Source organism: Cyrtonyx montezumae, unplaced genomic scaffold (genome assembly GCF_038088225.1).
Source record: "Cyrtonyx montezumae isolate F1298 unplaced genomic scaffold, pur_monq_1.0 scaffold_3, whole genome shotgun sequence".
In the NCBI taxonomy this organism is placed as follows: domain Eukaryota; kingdom Metazoa; phylum Chordata; class Aves; order Galliformes; family Odontophoridae; genus Cyrtonyx; species Cyrtonyx montezumae.
Window position 1 is genome coordinate 55,559,128 of NW_027072034.1, and position 21,364 is coordinate 55,580,491.

At 45.1% G+C, this 21,364-nt stretch overlaps 1 protein-coding gene across 1 annotated transcript; it reads right to left on the minus strand.

Annotated features, from left to right (window-relative positions):
• Positions 1-1,094: 1,094 nt before the first annotated feature.
• On the minus strand, positions 1,095-3,522 carry CRYAA (crystallin alpha A). Its single transcript, XM_065744020.1, has 3 exons — positions 3,334-3,522; positions 2,286-2,408; positions 1,095-1,304 (listed from the first exon to the last, which is right to left on the minus strand). The coding sequence occupies exons 1-3, from the start codon at positions 3,520-3,522 to the stop codon at positions 1,095-1,097; spliced, it is 522 nt and encodes a 173-aa protein (XP_065600092.1).
• Between the last annotated feature and the right edge of the window lie 17,842 nt (positions 3,523-21,364).

Below are 21,364 nucleotides of genomic sequence, written 5' to 3' on the forward strand. Positions count from 1 at the left end.
ACAACCATCTCCCTCCTCGGCTTAAGAAATGGCTCAGTGTTGGGTTGTTGGGAATTTTTTTTCTTTTTTAATCCTTTTGTTTCACTTGTGTGCAGGATAACAGGAAGACGAAAGGGCAAATGCACAAAATAATTACAGAATGTGGTGGAAAGTGCATCCTCTGAGTGGTGCAAGGCATCACGTTCACCTTTCCGCTTCAAAACCTCTGGAAAGGAACAAATCAAACCCCCAAAGCCAATTGCATGTTTCCTATATCTCTTTATTGACTGCCAGCAACTGAGTTCTCAGGTTGAGTGCCAGATACCAGTGGGTCAGGTGGAGCTACACTAGAATTACAGCAAGGGCAGGAGCAAGGGTGTGATAACGCACAGGGCTGGGGAGAGTTTGGTGCGGTCTGAAGCCTCTGCAGAGCGGTGAGCCCCCTCTCTCCCCACTGCTAAGACACTGGAAAGACTCACTTGTCCTCGTATCAGAAGTCCCTAAGGAAGTGACAGGCTGGTGGTGTGAACAGACACACTGAAACACTTTGCTGAGAAAAAAATATATGCTGTGACCTGCAAACGTAACACATTATTATCTGTCCTGTGGTTGCAAGGAACCTGTGGTGCATTTATTGCGCATACGCGGTAACCCAGAGTGGGGCTCGGCTTGGCCAAGTTGCATTTTTTGGAGTAACCAGTTAACTGTGTGGGATAGAAAAAGTCTCTGGGGCTTCTTCCCCACTCCAAGTCCCACCACAAGCATTGGTGCACCGGGAGCTGGTGTTACTTGTGCACTCCTTCCTGCCTGGTGGTGGTTATAGACTACAGCACCAGAGAAATATCCTTTCAGCAACTGCAATGGCGTGGCAGCACATGCAATCCATGCCATCCTGACAGCATGAACTGCAGGTTTAAGCCTCAAAGTCCACCAGCCGTTCACCCAGCACCTCATTCTATACAAGAGGAGAAAAGAAACAAATGGGGGAGATAAAAGAAAAAAAGAAAAAAACAAAAACAAAACAAAAAAAAACCCTCTAGGTATTCACTGATATCTATGCAATGGCTCTAGGAGTGAGACCTGCAGCTGGTGGCAGCCTGCGTACCGCAGCGGGTTTAGGAGGAAGGTGCAGAGGTGGGCTTTTCCTCCCGGGACACGGGAATGGGCCTCTCGCTGTGGCTGGGGTCCATATTGGAGGGGACCTTTGGGCCCGAGAAGGTGAGCATGCCGTCACTGGACAGGGAACAGGTGATGGCGGACTGGTCCACATTGGCGGGCAGGCGGTACCGGCGGTGGAACTCACGGGAGATGTAGCCGTGGTCATCCTGAGATGTAGAGAAGAGGACAAAGCCCTGTCAGAAGCCCCTGGAGCCCACCCTTCCCTGTCATTCGTCAGAAGTGGTCTGCATTGAAACTGGCTTGACCTGAGACTATACTCAGGTCATCTTTGGTTTTTGTTTTATCTTGCAGGTTTGTAGGATCAGGTGTCCCCTCATGACATGCTGAAGACTCAAGAGAAGTGTAACTTAATTTCGCTTTTGGGCTGTCAAGGCCTCTGATTTCAAAGACAAAGAAGACAAAGCCTGAGGCCCTGAGAAGTGATGAGCAATGCATTTATTCACATGTATTTCCCTAATAGGCAGAGGCACTTTGTCAAGCAAAGGATACAATCATGGACCCCTTTTTGTCATCAGAAGAGTCAGAAGCACAATTATTTTTTAAATTCAGCCATGAAAAGGGCTCATCTCTGTAGTAACAGTTTCAGAAAAAAATAATTATATTAAAAAAAACACGATAGTGTTTCCAGCTAGAGTTTTGTCAGTCCAGAAAGTTTAAGAGAAGAATTAATGAACCCCCCACTATAGCATAACTCACCTTTCAACACCCACCAATATTTCCATGACATACTTGTTAAAAATTTCCAAGCCTGAAGCATTTGGTTGTTTTGTTTTGTTCTTTTCTTCCAGTTCACCGTATGAAAACTCCATTTCCCCTAATAATTCTGGCTTATAAAAACTCATCAGGCAGCACCAAGTAATGCTCTTCTTCTGGCCTGGTGTTATTAGTGAACAATGCACGTTGTCATCTGATGGTTATTGAAGATGATGGTCAAATATAAACAAAGAAGAGCTGGATTATCTCATTACTGCCATCAGATCAGATTTGGGCTCCATCAGAGCTGGATATGCCAAGAATGTCTATTTGCAATTCCACTTTTTTTTTTCTTTCCCTTGGGTAATGTTGGAAAGAAATAAAACAGAGATTGATTCCCCAGTTGCTTAATCATCCTGCTTACTTCCACTTACCTGTCTTTCACTGTGCTTGCCGTGGATTTCCACAAAGTCATCAATAATCTTCACGCTCAGATCTTCAGGAGAGAAGTGTTTTACATCCAGCATGATTGTAAACTTGTCCCGGTCAGACCTCACCTGAAAAGAACATTGTTAGCAAATAAGACCCGGGCTTAACACACAAAGGCAGCATCAGCCTCAAAAGCCAACAGTATTATGGTTCTCCCTAATGGGCTACAGGCCAGGCTGATCCACAGCCTGCCAGTCTCAGAAGGAGTCTTCCTCCCCAGGGCAGACAGTGAGGCCTCAGGGACTCTGGGGATCTTTGCAGCACCCCTTCTTTTGCCATGGGCAGATACATCTCTTTTTGCCACTATTCTTTTGCCAGGCACCCCTTTGATTGCACTTAGAAATTTGCCAGATGCACTGGGCGTTTGTACCTAGCAGCAAGAGGGGATCAAAATTAATGCTCCATGACAGCAAGTGTTTTGTCCTTTCAGCAATTTAGAATGTCTTTGTGGTTTCAGCTAGTTTCTGGGAGGAAACCAGTGGGCTAGAGAAAGTCCCAGTCCCTGAGCTTCAGACTTCAGCCTCCACAACTGCTCATGCCCTTGGAGAACTGCTCCTGGATCCTCCAGTGCACATTGGCAAAAAAAACATGGAGCTGCGAAGACAGAGAAGGGGGCTGGATGAATTCCTGCTTGTGCTCGCCCATGTCTTCTCCAATGCAGAGCCCAGCTCAAAGGTGCTTATTCCAGGAGAAATTCAATTCCTCCCTTACCAAACAGCTGACAGCTCTGAGGGCAACTGAGGCAACCTGGTACATGATGTGATGAACGGTAAGGAGCCAAACAACTTTCCTTTGCTTGAAGGACAGCCTTCACCCAAGCTAAGGACCTGGGGTCCTGGAAGGGGAAGAAGGATGGGTACAGCAGCCCAGGGTGAATTTGACAGCCCCAGAGCAGGGCTGAAGCTTCTGTCCCACTCCAGAAAACACTGGGCAGAGAGAGGAGCCAGCAGAGAAGGAGAGGAAGGCAAAGCTGGGGGCGGTGAGGAGCCTTACCTCTGAAATGCCTGACTCCAGCACGCTGCGGAAGAGGGACTGCCGGTAGTAGGGGCTGATAGTGGAGGAGAACAAAGGCAGGAGATCGTACTCCAGGAGACCCTCTCCAAAAAACTGGTCGAACAAACGGCTTGGAATCAGGGGTCCCAGGGCGCGTTTGAACCAGGGGTGCTGGATGGTAATGTCCATGTTTGCTGCTGCTATGTCTTGTTCTAACAGGAGAGCGCGGGAGCCGTGCAACCGCTCGGAGGACAGCGATGCCTTTGCTGACCTGCACAGTGCAGCCCGGGGAAGGCTGCCCCTATATATACTGGTCTCGCAGAATGAAGGCATTAGTGGGATTTCTCTGGAAAGACATGATCTCACGACGAAGGCAACGTGGTCAGCAGAAATGCGGAGACTGACCTGGGGATGACAGTCTGGTGGGAACCAGCGCCAGATCTCCTGAAGGGATGCTGCCAGGCTGTGATGCATGGGACTGTTTCTGCCCAGGGGCATCAGCACGTCCTCTGGCTGAACAAGAGCTGCCAGGAAGCTTCTATGGGATGTTTGGGGAGGACGCCCCTTCTGTGGGTCTTTGCCATCGGCCCTTGGCTCCTTGCTTATGTGCTTTTGTTTCTGTCATTCCTTGAAACAGTCTGCTCAAAATAGTTTTCTTCCAAGAGAAGAAAAAAAAAAAGGTTAAACTTGAGATTGCAGAAGGGACAATGTTTTGCAATGTGCTATAAAGCGTGTCTGACACATCTGGGCAGAGATCCTCCAGCAAGTTCCTCATGAAGAGCAAGGATGGGCTGGTGGGAGCCCCTGTGGACTATTGCTTCTCTCAGCAACAACCAGCAGCAGGAGAACGACCACTTGCCTGCACATCAGCCACACAGGGAAGCTCAGTGACAGCCAGCATGATTCAGAATCAGAGAGTATGTGTTCTCAGTGGGCTGGTGGGAATGCACTGCTGAGAGAAAAATGGAAAGTACTTCTTCACCTAGATTTCATGTAAAATGCAGTATATTAAGATGCATGCAAATATTTGAATAATATTTATGGCTTTATGTATTAAGTTTCACCTGGACATATATAATGTCATAGATCTCTCTAGAACTGGTTGTATCTATTTTGTCTTTCTTTGATAGGTGTTTTTCTCTTTCATGGGAAAAAGCCGTTTTATCACTCTCTACAACTCCCAGAAAGGATTTTGTAGTGATTTTGGGGGTCAGTCTCTTCTCCCATGTAACAGTGATAGAATAAGAGACAATGGCCTCAAGTTGTACCAGGGGAGGTTCAGGTTGAATATTAGGAAAAAAATCTCTTCCAGAGGAGTGGTAAGTTATGCTCAAGGAGGCGGTGGAACCACTGTCCATAGAGATGTTCAAAAAGCGTGGAGATATGGCACTGAGGGACATGGTTAGAGGGCATGGGGGTGAAGGGTTGACAGTGGAACTAGATGATCTTAGTGGTCTTTTCCAACCTTAGTGATTCTATGAAAATACTTCACTGAAGTGTAAATGTCATTCTTATTCTGATACAGGCTTCTAACTCTCTGCCTTGAGGCAACAAGTAGTCTCATGAGACTCATCACATCTAACTTTCAGCAGCCTAAAACTTAGACATCCAGTCTGAATGAGTTGTCTGGGCTCCCTGTTCAGTCAGTGAAAAGAGACAGATGACTCCAGATGGCTCATGCTATAATGTGAATGGCTAGAAATGGTGAAATGAGGCTGCCCACATCTCAGCTGACTAAGAAAATAATTCTAATTCTAACCTCTTTCTGGACAAGCAGAGCTGGTGGCATTAATCCAACAAATCCAGCACAAGTCCGACTTGTGCCTCCTCTCAGAAGGAAGTTACATCTGGGAATACAAAGAGTGAAAGGGCAGTCATGAACTACACTAGTGCTAAATAAAATACAGAGTTTGGAGAGAGGAGAAAGCAACAATTTTGCACTAATTCAGGGGACCAGAATGCACAGCCTTTGTGCATCATTATCACCTGCTGAACAAAAGCAGTGAGACTTGTTGGTTTTCCCATAAGAGAAACAAAGTGATGCATACACTCAAGGTGCACCCAAAAGCCATGCATCGAAGATGAGGCCTTATCAGAGTGCCATTGCTAATTTCTAATGCAAGTCCAACTAAAAGGGCCTCCCTTAGGATCTGCTTTCTATCTTATCTTTAAAAGAATCCCTTCCTAAACTATTATGAATAACTGACAGCACATGAGACACTTAGTGGAGGCCAAGATGCTGTCCAGGACAATTAGCATAAATCCTACATTCTGAGTAAAGAAGGCTCCAGCATCCAAGCACAACTCTTGCTTGTTTCCAGCTGCCTCTAGCTGGGATTCATGGCTGACCCTCACCTGTTCGTTTCCAGGCGAGGCCAGCGCTGCTGGTAAGCACTGTGCAAGCTCAGCACAAAGAGAAAAAGAATACTGAAATGTCTGGTCAAGCGTAACTGTGGAGGGTACATACATGGTTCTGAAGTACTAATATCACCTTGAGCACTGTTTTTGACTTCTGCGTTGCAGCCCCAGGAGAGCTCAGGAAGGCAATCTCTCTGCTCTGATCCTCGTGCCCTCTCAAATCAAGTCATCTCTTCTGACCTGAAGGGTGACTTACTCTTCAGACGGATTTTGAAGAAGATGAGAATGAGTTCTGATGCTTTTACTTTCAAGACCAGTCAACCTGAAAAGGTAGGTCTGTATCCACTTAGATGGTACTCTGCACTTAGGTGTAAGCTGCATAACAACAACTAATGGAGTGAATAATGTCTGATCTTATTTAAAGCTAAAATTGTTGGAGCACAATAATTAGGAGTTTTCCCCTTAGATAAACATTTCAATGACTACAAAAAAAAAGGGTTAATGACAGACCCGCAGGTAATAATGTGAGTTCACTGCAAGTTTTCTTCCTAACAGTCTGGCTCCAGTAGAAAATACTATGAAATATCTGAGACAGAGCTGGTGAGCAGAGAAAAAAAGCGTGCTTTTCTAGTCGTACATAGACCCATCTTTGGAAAGGATGCAAGAAGTCCATTGAAGTCAGCACACAAGCACTAAAGCCAATCAGGCAGACCCACTAGGGAGGCAATACTGTCAGTTTTGGCTCATGTTTTGCCAAGCTGCTAAGTGCTTATTAGGTGCTTTCTCTAGCAGTGAATACGTAGTATTTAATTTTTATTTCTTAAGGAAAGAGTCCTTTCACTAAAAAACTCATTTTCTGTTCCTCAAATAAACATACAACACACAGGGCAGTATCAAAGAGTCTAAAAGATGGAAAAGATCTCTAAGATCATTAAGTCCAACAGTCAGCCCATCACACCATGCCCACTGACCACGTCACTCTGTGCCATATCCACACGGCTCTTGAACACCTCCAGGGACAGTGACTGCACCACCTCCCTGGGCAGCCTGTGCCACTGCCTCACCACTCTTTATGAGAAGAAATTCTTCCTAATAACCAATCTTAAATCTGACTATTTAACCTATCACATCTGCCCTGGGATGCTGAAGGAGGAAGGAATGACTGAAAACAGATGCAGATGGCCTCATTTCCCCCAGTGCTCAACCCCCACTTAATACCATGGAGAGCACATAAGTAACAAGTTCTGCAGAGTTTTGGGTGCTATTGATATCTTACTAAAATTTATAATTGACAGAAGGAAGTGTGGCTATGTTATCAGTACAATTTGCATACCTTGACTAACTATGGCTGGGGCTGCAGGGCTAATGCAGTGGGAGAGCTGACCTGAGAGGAGGTATACTTAATATTCTTTTATCACTAGATGAACAAATGTTTCTTCTTAAAAGCAAAAGAAACACCTGAAAACCCCTCTCTGAGGACAGTTCTTGGCAATAAAGAAAGCAGACAGGGAGAGGGTTGCTGCCCATTGTGCATCATTGAAAATCAGGCCCTGTACTAAGGAGTTTAAATATAGATCTAGGAACTTATCCATCAGCAAGCGTATTTAAAAATAAATAAACACCTTGAGTTGCTTTTATTTTAAAGAGAAATAAGCATGTTCCTGGGGGAACTCTGCTTTTTTTCCACAGGTACAGCACTTGTAAAGTTATCACTGGAGCCAGGGAGAGGCAAGCAGAAAGGGGACAAATGGTAGAGATGACGTTTCTAGTTTTCTACATAAAAAGACATCTTTGTCTCACTGTTTTTAAGACAGCCCTCTGCTTTACTGCTGGACTTTGGGATTTCCACCCCCACAGCTCCTTCCTCCCTCTTTTAAAGGGATGGGGCAATTTTTGTTTCCTGGCATACACCAATGCACAGATTTACTGTTCAGCTGTACACTGGAAAAGTTAAATATCCACTCTCCTTATGCAAAGACTGATATTTATTTTATCTAAAGAATTTATATAATACCAACAGTCTGCCTTGGTGCAGCCAAAGAGGCTTAAAAAATTACTAGCAATCCCTTTTTTCCACCTCAGAGCCCACATCCTAAACACTGAACAAATCCCATCAGTGTTTGGGGCACATAACATCATTGTTGTCAAGTCAATGGCGAATTTACATGCTGTTAATCCTTGGCATTTGTTCAAACAAGCTCAGCAAGTTTTAGAACCACAATGCATTTTATGTTTTCATCAATGGATTTACATAGTGAATGAGAGATGCTCTTCCTTTCCCAGTCTGCAGCAGCACACCAGTGTGGGAGACACGAAGACAGCATCTAGCACAGAGAGCAGGAGAACTGGAAGAGAAACAGGTTTGGAAATTTACAGCTGCTGAATTATGGTGCTTTTTCCCACCTGTAGATCTCAGAGAACTTTACAGAAGAGGTAAGTATCAGCACGGTGACTTGGAACAGTAGGTAAAATGAGTTATCACCCTGAAAGGCAGGGGTACAATCTGAGTCCTTTTCACTCCCCTTGTCTTCTCCATTAATAAAGCTGGCTCTCTTGCAACTCCCCAGAGCTTGCTGATGATAGTCCCTCTGTCTTGCAACCAGACTTCCTTTCCAAGGGCTTTCCTTGGTGTCTGTTCCTGCAGTATCAAATATTCCCTTTGCTGTGGGAATAACAACCATTCTTCTCAGACTAGAAAACCTGAGACTGCAAGATTCTTTTGTGAGACGATGTTTACTGATCTAAAGGATATAATGAAGTTAAGTCATACAAGAGTTTAAGGAATTAGAACCTTAACTTCTGTTCAGAGGAAATGAGGAATAATGTCCACTGATTCTGGCATGAACCCCCACCAAAAAATAAAAAATAAAGGAAAGAAAAAAAGGAGAGATATACGTTCATACTTACAGCTCCATATATACAAATATATTACAACATGGCTCATTGATTTTTATGAAATGAGATTTTCCCTTCCAGTGTTCTTGACAGTTCAAATGTGAGTTGTTTCTGTATCATTAACATGAGCATTCTCGCATTGAGCAGATTTTCCTACACAGCCTATAGACTATCCCTGTCAATCTTTTTTCTTCAAAGGATCAACGCCCAGCTTCTGCACTGTGTGACCTAGAAGGAAAGTATAGCATACAAGGAAGAACAGAGGTATCTCAGAAAATGCTCTATCACAGATATTCACTCAGCAAGTTGGCAATGTGGAAGGCTTGGGAAGCAGTTGAGACAAGCACTGTAGCCCCCTGTTAATTCTACAGAACCCATACAGTTCTGGCTCGAGTCTACCTCACTCTGTCTGAGCAGGACTTGGGAGAAAAGCAGTAGACACCAAGGGTAGATATTATAGAATGGGTAGATGTTATTTCCTGGGTGAAACCTCACAGAAAACCTCAATAAATGGCCACAGGTGATGCTGCAGCAAAGTCCTCAAGAGCAAGCCTGAGAACAACTGGATAGCATTCAGGCAAACTGGAACTGGGAATTGAGTTGATTTTTGGCCCTAAGATAACTCACAGAGAAGATAGGTGGTGGATTGGACAAGAGGGCTGTGTCAGGTACAGAAGTGACACTGATGAAAGGGGTTTGGGCACACAAGCTGTGTTAATGACTCTGGTTAGAGAGTTAGACCTCTGAACCAGCTACTGTATGTATATGGGCTATCAGTATAATTAAGTTATTTAAAGTTAATTTAGACAACCTACTGCACCTGTGCAATGCAAGCACACCCAGCATCTACTGTGGGGAGCACATCCTTCAGCAGGCAACCATGGGGTGAACCTCTGAACCTCCACCAAGAACCCAGGGAGTGCTACAGGACTTGCAAACTTCCTCGTGCTGTGTCCATCCAGCCAAACTGTATAAAAAAGCCAACTCTTGATGGGCTAATGATCCCCAGTCCTTCACGCATGGACGCCAGATGAGTCTGTTACGGTGGCAGCTGTCTGGTGACTTGAAGAATTTATTTTTACAGTACATCAGTGATGAGAACCTTAGGAAAACATAACCACTTGGCAGAGAAAGACCCTACTGATCCATTTGTTTCAGCTGTTCCCAAATCCCCTTGGTGGTTTTATGTGCACTCATGTGAGGATGAGCATTAGCATGAGGGTGGTGGAGGTTAGCAGCAAGTAGATTAGGGTGATAGACTGGTGAGCACAGCGCTGAGATGGGCTTTGCATGTGTCACTGTGCATGCACGGGAAAAACGCAAAGGCTCACTCTCAGCCCTTATTCTTACTCATTATTCACCACAGGTTTATTTCTGCTTTGCATCACCAGAGAAAGGAAGCCAGTCAAGAAGCCCGAGGTCTCCTTGATCAAGGTAGAAAGAGCACACAGGCCAGGGGTTGGAGCAGACTTCTGGGGAGAAGACGGCAAGCTAAGGGATAAGCAAGCTGAAGAGCATTATGTTTCCCAGACTCTAACCCTTAGAAAAATCCCCTCTGCAGCTGTTCAGTAAAATAAAGGAAATTTGAATTTTAGAGCAATGGTTTTTAAACACAGGGTCCAAAATCTAAAGTCACAGCATGCGAGCACAGAAGTTCTTGCATAATATTTTTCACTTACAAGAGTGACACCATGACCTGTAGATCACAGAATGGCTTTTCAGTGGCACGTTTTTGGTGCTCTCTGTTATAAATGTTTAAGTAATGCATTTGATGTGTGGCTATAGATGCAGGCAAGCAGTTCTGGAGGTTTCTGATAGTATTTTGGCAGATGAGCAAATAGAAATTTGCACTGGGTAGTGCTGCCCAATCCTTTTATGTTCCCTCTCCATCTACTTCACGACAAGAGAGATACTCTGCAGTCTTGATGAGCTACATGAAAAATGACCCTCTTCTAGACCTGTTTCAGCACTGAACCAATGCATTCAACCTTCCATTCTTACTCCAGAGTCTCTTATGGCTCTACTCCTGAGTATTCAGGTTTCATTCACTGGGTTTCTTCTCTGTATTTCTGTGCTGATAAGTGACAAATACTCTGTTCCATCTTTCTCTAGGTCTCTGTAGCTCTGCAGTCTTGTTTCAGGTTAACTTACCAAGAACTGCTTGCTATCTTCACACTCCCTGGTTGAAAGCAAACCACCATACGAAGAGAATAAAGCCTTGATTGTTTTTATGGCCTCATTGTGTCATTCTCTTTTAGAGTTCTCACCTGTTCTGGAAGCTGGCTCCTACCCCAGGGATGACTTGAGAGCAGAAGAGATGAGAGGAAGGATAGAGAGTAACTGACATGCTGTAACCAATTATGGTCTTCTGGTATGCATCAGCTCTTCTCCTTTCTCAGATTAGGACTTCTTTGTGGCTGGGAAGGTCCTATGCATGAGATATTCAAACACTGGTTTGAGTTACCCTGAAAATAAAAACGGGGAACTGGGCACAATCATATTGGCTGTAGTACTTTATTCAAGGAATCACAGAATGGTGCAGGTTGGAAGTGACCTTAAAGACCACTTCAGTTCCAACTCCCCTGTCATGGGCAGGAACATCTTCCACTAGACTAGGCTGCTTAGAGCCCTATCCCACCTGGCCTAGAACACCTCCAGGGATATGGCATCCCTACCTTCTCTGGGCAGCTCATTCCATTGCCTCACCATCTTCATCGTGAAGATTTCCTACTTAACATCTAATCTAGACCTACATTCTTATAGTTTAAAGCCACAACTCCTTGTCCTATCGCTACTGTCTGTGATAAAGAGTCCCTCCTCTGCTTTTTATTTTAGGTACTGGAGACCTATTATAAGGTCTTCCCAGAGCCTTCTCTTCTTCAGGCTGAAAGAGATCCCTCAGCACATTTTCATAGGAGAGGTGCTCCAGGCCTGAACATCTTCATGGCTCTCCTCTCTAGACCCAGTACAACAGCTCCACATCCTTTTCATGCTGCGGGACCCAGTCTTGGACTCAGTACCCCAGATGGGATGGAGGGCAAAGCAGAGGTGGAAAATGACCTCCCTCTCCCTGCTTGCTACCTTTCTTTTGATGTAACCCAGGATATAGTTGGACTTGCTGGCTGCAAGTACACACTGCTGGCACATGTCAAGTTTCTCATCAATCAACACCCCCTAGTCCTTCTCCTGAAGGCTGCTCTCAATCCATTTTCCACTCAAACTATATTTCTGCTTGGGATTGCTTTGACCCATGTGTAAGACCTTGCATTTGGCCAGAAGGGGAATAAGGGTGTTCAGAAAGGGAGGAGATGTTCCCTAAGGGAAAAGGCATTCCCTAAAGTCCCACGACTCTGCCTCGCACCCGATGTCTTTCCCCTTTCTCTTTCAACCTGCACAGCTAGTATCAACCATGCCCCAGTCCCTATACACATTGCTCCTCTTCTCCTGTACAGTCTGCTTCTAGAATTTTGAAGTTAATTATTCTGAAAACCAGAGTACCTTCTATACTTGCCAAAGACTGTTGGTGCCCACCCAGTCCTTCAGCTCCTGTACATTGCAGCAGACATTCCACATCATTTTGACTCCCCGCTCTGATCCAGGCTGCTGGGTTCTCTTGGCCTGGAGGGATGCGGCTTGGTCAAGGAATTAAACAGCCAGCAACAAGAATACCCACTGTAATCAATAAAAGCATGAAATGTGGATGGAATATATTTTTGAGGAATGGAGGACAGCCTTATCGAAAATTACTCCCCTCCCTCTGGAATTTACAGAGCCCAAGAATTCCAGGCCACATAAAAGAACAGCAGCCCTTGCAACACAGCACAGTAAATATCCTCACACAAAGCAGTAGAGACACAGCCCTGGAATAAAACTGCCTTCTGTGAATGTTATTGCAAGGACTTTGACACAGTTGCTTCATGGGTTACATACCATAGTTGGCAAGTGCTATTTCAACTCTGTATATTGTAGTGCAGGCCACTTTTCCAGTGTGTTCACAGCATATCAGAAGCAATGTGCAGTCTTCGGTTGAAATCACAATATGCTCTACATCCATTTAGCATCTATTCCCATAGGCTACTACACTGCAGAGCTGGCTTTTCCTTTACAAAGCACTCAGGCAAAACATGCTCTAGGGGGCTGAAAACTTGAGCAGCACTGGAAGGGGTTAGTGGGGTCTCTGTTACAGTTTCCAGTCACATGTAAAAGAATTTTTTGAAACTCAGAAAAGCACCAACACCCAAATTGCCATCAAGATAACCTGAATTAGCTCATAAGGAATCTCCTCCTTTCCATCAGTTTGCTCTCCACATGTGGAAAGGCACAAGTACTCACTTTCAAATGACCTTAGCTTTCATTTTCATCCTTAAACCAAGGTTTGGTTTTCCAAGTGCTCATCTTTCAGCACATTCTTGGCCACAGACAACTGGATTTTCCCAAGCAGCCCCAAGCCAATGTGTCTATGGCACAGGTAGACAAAAGAAGATAAGCTGTGTTATCATCTCAACAAAATAAGTTGCAAAGGAAAGAATTGAGGTTTCATGAGTGCTGTTGCCTTGTTTCACACCTTTTTAGCCTTCTGTCTTCACAACAGCAGCAGCTTTGGAGGTAAGGACTTAGTCTTAAGTTTTTGTGCATTCTTACTTTCCAAGCTGATTACATTTCCTTGTCCCCAAAAGCCAAAGCTGAACTCTCACAAATGCAAAGGGAAGCTCAAGTACAGAGAAAAAAACGAAGAAGTGGCCTTCAGCATTAGACTGGTTTTGTCAAGTTCCCTATGGTATACAAATCCAGATGTGAAATGCAAAGCTTGAGCCCTAAGCTCTCAGCACAACTGCTGCCTCCATGGCCAAGAAGACTCCTACACTCCTCCAGGTGATGGAGCCTTTGCACCAAGTCCTTCACAATCCCAAAAGTGCGACATGGACCTCACATTACGTTCAACATCATGCTTTTGCACAGAGGTGGTAGAGGTTTTCAGCCTTCCATCACTGCATGGACTTCTACAAGCTGTGGGCAAGCAGCATGCCTTGAGGCAGCTTCTCTGGTACTCAGTGCTGCATGAGGGACTGATACACAGCCAGTCCCTTAATATGAAAGCAATATTTGCAACTGTTCTGGCCTCTCCCATTGACTCTACTGGCAACGACTCTACAGGTTTCAGTGGTCACAAAAGGACCAGTCATGGAGAGACTGAGAACATGGTATCTCCAGAAAAGATGAATCAAGCAGCAATTTGTGTTGCTTTTTTTCCCCCAGTCTATAGCTGGACTTCATGAGTGCTCAGGACCAGACACACAAAATCTACCATATCAAAACAGAATAAAGAGTGACAGCTGTAAGATTTAACCTTGTTAATCCAGCTATTTATCAGAATGGGTAAATCAACAGCAGCTGTTAATGAGCCTGCATCAATATACCTGCTCAATAACCAAGCAATGCCAACAGGGCATTTTTTCACATCTATGACTTTAAAAGCATTTCTGATCTAGAAACACAGTACAGCAAAATTCCCACGGCATTCCAGTGAAGACAACTGCTTAGGAAAGCAGTTAACATGGGGATAAAAACAAGTAGGCTCTTTTGTAGACATTGGCATATTGATTAAAGCATCATGTATCTTGCCTCAGGGTGCTCATTGTATCTGCTTATTTATTGAGAGAGACAAAGGACAAAGAGAGCATGCATGAAGAAGGGTATATAAAAGGGCTTGGATGGACATCTGCTGCTGCTCAGCCATTGCAGAGAATTAGTGTGGTCTGTTGCAATGACTACTGCAAAGGTACACCAGCAATGCCTCTTTGCCTTGTGGAGATGTCACCCCTGACAACTTTTCAAGGTGATGAAACAGCAGCTCATTAAGATTACAATAGCATGTGCATGGCATGGTCACAGCCATGTGCTTCCAGCCCTCTCAGAGATCTGCACGGTTTCTGCAAGCTGTAAACTAGGGGACCATGCATGTGTGGCCAAGGCCAAGAGTCCTGGATCCTGAGCTTGGCAAGTGTCGTGGCTAAATGAGTGCTGTTGCGGGTGATAGAAAGTACAGTGGTAAAAATCCTTTAAGTGCTTTAATCAGGTGGTAGCAAAGAAGTCTGCCGCTACTGCTACTGCCCCAAAATGAAGTGCTACAAAGAGAAGAACTCACGCGAGGCAGCACAGCTCTTAGCTGAGTCAACGCCAAAAGCTTTGATGCTGGTGCTTTCACAGCACTGACTAAACAGATCGATTGGATCTGCATCAGCCACTCTGCAAGTCATACATGGAAAGTAATGTTTGCACAGCATTAGAGCTTCTTGCTTTGCAAATAAGCAGGTTGGCTTTGGGTAACATTTCCCAAGGCACCTATGTGATAAAGCTGGGAAAGCAGAGCTTGTGCACCACAGCTTCTCCAGGCAAGGCTTGCTACACAATGCGAGCTTCTCTGCCATCAGCTCCTCAGATGTCACATTCCCACATACTCAGAGACTCTCTACAACCATCTGGTTCCTCTAGGATATTTTCTGGAGATATCACCTCACCTGGTCTAGTAACATAGAATCATAGAACCACTCAGGCAGGAAAAGAAATCAATCAGTCCCACCACGACCTCACCATACTACCCTAACTCTAACAACCCTCTGCTAAATCATGTCCCTGAGCACCATATCCAAACGTTTTTTAAACATGTCCAGGGATGGTGACTCAACCACCTTGCTGAGTACTCCCATGTATATTTGGGGTCAGGCAGCCTTTCCAAAGATACTTCTCCCTCCTCCAAGGCAGATCCCACATTTGAATCTCCTCACAGGCATAGAATCACAGAATCATTAAGGCTGGAAAAGACGACTAAGGTCACCTAGTCCAACTGTCAGCCATCACCACCATACCCACTGACCACGTTCTTCAGTGCCACATTTATACATTTCATTAACACCTCCAGGGACAGTGACTCCCCCACCTCCCTGGGCAGCCTGTGCCACTGTCTCAGTGCTCTTTCTGAGAAGAAATTCTTATTATTATCCAACCTGAACCTTCCCTGGTGCAACTGGAGGCCATTACCTCTTGTCCTGTCACTGCTTACCTGGTAGCCTCTTTCTTCTAGCAATAGTCACAAGATATGCAACTAGGGGAAAGCAGCCTACACAGATCCTTAAATACAGAAAACATTACAGAAAGCTGCTTATTTTTTCTAGCCAACCACAAATGACCAAATTAGTACATTAGTGAGAAAATTTTCTTCTATCTTTTTCTGACAACTAATCTAGCATGTACAAAAGCCGTTCGTTATCTAACAGTCATTGTATCGTAGTTTCAGCAACCAGAAAGGTTCATACAGAGGCTCAATTCCAGCCAGTAATCGCAGCGCTGCACCGAGTGAACCGTTTTAGCTGGCAGCCACAGGAGGGAGCTACAGGAAAGCAAACGAAAGCTCAAGGAAGCTGCAGCCAGCATTCAGAGCAGTGGCTTCTGGCCCTTTGGAGTTAGGGTATTATTTTGGAGTGGTCGATGACAAATAGGAAAGAGTGGACACCGTCTAATGTCCATCCCTGCCTGTCAGCCTTTACCAGCTCTCAAGGCCTGGTGAACCAATAGAGCTGCAGAGCACACACACAATGTTCCTCTGGCAAAGGGGAGCAGACAAAGGTGCTTTTCCCTCCATGCTGACTTTTATACCTGGGCACCTTTCCTAAACAAAATACATCTTCTGAAGGTGTGTTTCAGGATAAATCTGGCAAGCTACTCACTTTGTGAGCCCGGAGCATTGAGCAGAGTTCAGCTGCAGATAACCATCGGAACAAGCAGGAGATTTCACCCCTGCCCCCGAGAGCTTGCTCTGATAATCCTGCTCTACAGAAATATCTGCTATTTTTAAGCCCAGAGCAGAGGAGCTGAGGGGAGGACTGATGGTGACAGCAACAGCACTCGAGGGAATGGCATGGAGCTGTGTCAGGGGAGGGGCGGCTGGGGGTTAGGGACAGTGCTGCACCACAGGGCGGTGGGCTTGCCACAGGATGCACAGGGCAGGGGGCATGGTCCCGAGTGCTGGAGCTCAAGGAACATCTGGACAATGCTCTTAGACATAGGGTTTGATGTTGAGTGGTCCTGTGTGGAGCCAAGAGTTGAACTTGATGATTTAACTTAGTGTGGTGTGGCTCTGGCACAGGCTGCCCAGAGAAGCTGTAGCTGCCCCAACACGGGGGCCTTTCCACCCCAATGTAAGAAGGATGTAGGGTTTCACTGCCTACCTGCTGGCCAGACCACGCCAACAGGGACATCAGCTCCCCACCACACAGCACACCTGTGTGATGAATAGGGCTTCCTCCACATTTGCCAAGGCTTCCACCCCTCTCTGCTGTTGCTGTCAAGCTGTCATTTCTGCATTCTACCTGGCACCTGACAGCAAGCGATACCTCAAGACATTTTTCAAGAGTACTTGGAGGGATGCAATGAGATCGGCTTCTCCCATGAAACGATTCAAACTGTATAGAATAGCACAGAGAGGAATTTCTTTCAAAAGAGTAGCCAGGTTGACTGATTACTTTCCAGTCAATCATTTTGGCCACTGGGGTAAGGCACAGTTCCTGTGCAGAGGGGCAGGAGTGCTGCAGGCCACAGATAAATCATGGGGCAGCACTTCACCAGGCTGGGAAAGAAGGACTGAGAAAAACAGAATTATAGGGACATTCACTAAGAGTGGAAGAAAAATGCTTTGTCCGCTTTTTCCTTTTTTCTTTTCCTCTAAAGAACAGCAGGGATGCTGTCTTCCCCCACACTCTCATCACACCATGGTAATGCAGTCAAGTTGCCCAAGTCTGGGGAAAGCACAGGAGTCAAGGACAGCCAGAAGGCAAGGGATGAGGCCAAATTCTCATCTTGATTCTGAACATCTCCTGCTCATCTTCTGCCTCTTGCTTGCTCTCTTTAGGTTGCCTTTGGGAAAATCACCTGATTTCTATACTACCACTGTAAAGGAGGAGGATGGGATCTTTAAGCTCCTCTGGGCAGGGAGAGAAAGCCACCTATATAAAGGAATCATCATAACGAGGCATCTTGATCCCAATCTCACAGAAGTTTCCCGTACCAAATTGCTCAACAACATAAAATAATCTGCTTAACTTAAAAGACCTACAGCTTTATTAATTTTCCTGTTCTTCAATTGTAAGGCACACTCCCATAGTAACAATTAAATCAGCAGAGTTCCTAATCAGGGGTGATATTACAAAAAATGCCCCAGGATAAAGTATCCTTAACATACCCAAATCTCTCATCCATGCTGTGAAGTCTCAGATCTAACACTGTTCACTTACTCGAGAGCTCGGCATTTCCTCTCCTCTTCCTTGTCATTCATCCTGCTCTGCTGACTGCTCCTCATGCCTGACTAGTTACATTTACCCAAACCCCAGCACCAAAGCAGGGCCCTGACTGTGATTAGCGCTGAACTGTGAGTGATGTAGAGGAGTCAGTGCATGGGGAGGACCCACTCCCCTTGGCACAATAATCCATCATTGCTGTATACCATGCTTCTGATACACAAACACATTCCTCCCCAGACCCACGTGGAAACAGAGATCCCACTCTTTTCTATGCTATGGAGCACTTACTTGGGCTGCTATAATTAAAGATCTTTAAAGAGACCTGCTTATATAACCATGGTGATTAGTGCAGTTTAGAAATGGAAGCAGATTAAGTGAGATTCCCAGCTACAGCTGTATTATAGTGTACATGAGTTGCTTTCTCTAATTAATTTTTGACACTACATCTTAAATTGATTCTTTCCTCATGGTTGTGCCTTGTTCTCAGATGTGGCAAGCAGAGAGCTAGTAAAATTGTTCAAAGGGCTTGCTGTCTGTAGGCTACTAATTATCCCTACACACCCATTGTTAACAAAATCCTAACCTGAGAAGCCAAGTGCTGTGCACTGGCCTAGAGCTCCAGTTATCTCTTCAATATATAGTTTGGGGCTTGGGTAAAACGTGGATGCTATTTTCTATTGAATGTATGATGTATTCTGTAATCCTCTTTGTTTCAAAACCACTGTTTTCTTCTCCTTTCCTCCTTGTTCTGCCCCTCATAGAACTGTTTCCCTACCTCCTTTTTCTCACCTCTTTATCTCCCCAGCCCTGCAAACCAGAAAACCAAGTATGCGTGCCACCATCTTCTTCTCGTCAGTTATTAACTGGTATCCAGTGATGGCACAGGGCTTAAGGCAAACCTGAGCAGAGGAAGGTTTGTGGGAGCATTTATCCTATAGATCTAAATGAGCTGGGGTGGTGGTGTAACCCTCACTAAGTCACTCGATTGTAGGGAGTATGCTCATATGATCAGTTGCAATGTTGCTAACATGTCTAACATAGATGTAATTCTAGCTCTTTGACACTGGATTAATTACAAGCCCATTGGCACCTGACAAAGTCATACAAAAAGGCATAGATGGAAGCAACACGTAAAATGCAAAGCATAGAGATAAGTTTCCCTGGAACATGGAGGGTACCATGTAGGTACAGACCTACTCTGTGTGTTTCAGTGCTGGTGCTGACATTGGCATGTGCACAGCTAAGCTGAGCACAGGAGGGGAGCAGGATGTGGGAAGAGGCAGAGGGTTCCAAAACTCCGGTGTGGATGAGGTCTGCTGTCACGAGTGTAAGGGGTTCCTCACCTAAGGAAAGAAAGAGCAAGGTAGGATTGGGTTTATTTTCAATAGTAAAGTGATTATTTTACAAGTCTGGAAAAAGATAACAATTACTCAAGTACTAGCTACCCAGCAAACCACTACCAGCACAGTACCCCTACACATACCACAGAACTTCACAATTTTCATTCAACTTGTACACTTAATGAGTAATTTTAGGCATCGACTTCTGCCAAAGACTTTGTAAGATCTCTGCTTGTCATGTTCAAAGACACATTTCCAACATGGGAGCAGCTGTTTTGTTTTTTAATAGCACCTCCGGGTCTACTTGTCTATGAAAAATGAATCTCAGTGGCAGCAGGCTTCAGCACAATACAGGACTTATGGACTGTCTAAGTTAAAGCAATGCTCTGGAGGACAGATTCTGCTCTTTGGCAATATACTGTGCTCCACAAGATGTCAAAAAGATCAGTCTGTGAACAAGGTGAAGAGTCAGCATACTTCAAACAGTAAAAACACCAGTGAAAACCAAAAAAATTAGTTCCCCAGGAAGAAATATGCATTTCAACACGTCAGTCGAAAGCTCTAACACATTAAAGCAAAGCAAACAAACAAGGCAATTTTGTTATGCTTATCATGTAATGCATATACTCTGGGACCACATGTCACAGTCTGCTTTTATCGCTGAATCCCAACCACCTGCAACTTCAGCTTTGCTAGAGCTCACTGTGGGCTGCTGTAGTTGCAGTTCCCCTGACAACTGAGGCTAGGTCAGGCCTCACAGCAGCTTCTCACCAGGGGACTAGGCTGATCTAGCTAGCAGTACACTATTACTGAAAGTGCTTGTTCCACTCCTTCATCAGACTCACTGCAAGTACAGCTGCAGCAGTCCTGGCCTTCCTTTCTGCTTGGCACTTGGTTTCACTACTCAGTGAACCAGCTCAGCTTACTACATGAACAGGAAATTACTATCTGCAAGGCTTATTAATTTATTTATTTATTTTTCTGCTGGTTTCCTGAGTTTATACTGCAGCAGGAGGCAGGTGCACAGTGAGCAAATAGCTTCCTAAAAAAGTGCATCCTCTCATAAACAAACTTTTGGGACTTTCAGAGTGCAATGCAAAGCTAAGCAGCAGTATCTCTTCTTCAGAAATAAGATCTCAGACTTTGCCTGTGATTCCTGCTTCTAGTACCTGGATCCTAATCATGAATTTGAAGGAAAGTGACTGAACTGCCTTCACTCGGTGTAACTACTGTCCAAGGAGCAAACTGTTACTGGAATTGCTGTTCCAAGCAGCTGCATTTTAAGCATCTTCCAGAGTCACGCAGGAGTCAGGGCACAATGCAGCAAGCACTCATGTTTGTGAACAGTCCTCCTGGCTGCAATGACACTGTGAACTTTATGTGAAATAAAGTGTACTCATAAACATTTCAGAAAAATAAAAGATGTTATAAATTTTACTTGTAGCAGACTGACTGCTCAGCCTGATTTTTGTATCACAATTATTATTCCTTTATAAGGGGGAGTATTTGTACAAGCATATTTATAAGGCCTACAAGAAATTACTTTGATTATCATTAGGAACATCAGCATAAAATACTGTCAAACTGCAAACAATAGCCACTGGGTTACAAATCTAACAAAACCAACTTCAGAGCAACTTCACTACAGCATAAAAAGAAATTAGAGGGAAGATAAAAACGAACAAGTTTTGCTTCCCTGTCGTGACTTCCAAAAACCAGCGAACACAAGGTGTGTGATGGCTGACATGACACCCCCTGCTCTAAGGTAGGCCGGTTTTCGAGGGTACTGAGCAGGAACCATTGCCACACATGCCAGAGCCCCATGCAGATGAGTAGTGCCACGTCCCTGGAGGTGCTCAAAACCAGGTTGGACGGGGCCTTAAGCAGCACGACCCATTGAGCAACAGCACCGCCCAAAGCACAGTTTGGAATTAGATGGTCTTTAAGGTCCCTATCCACACGCACATCCACGCCGCTCATCCCAAACCCCTCAGCGCCACAGCGCAGGCGCGGCAAAGACGCCGCATGGCGCGAGCGCCAGCCGCGCGGCCGAAAGGGGTGAAGGGGACGGCCCGCGCGGCTCCACCAATCAGGGGGAAAACGTTCTGCATGCGCAGAAGGTAGCGGCGCCCCCCGCCCGCCTTT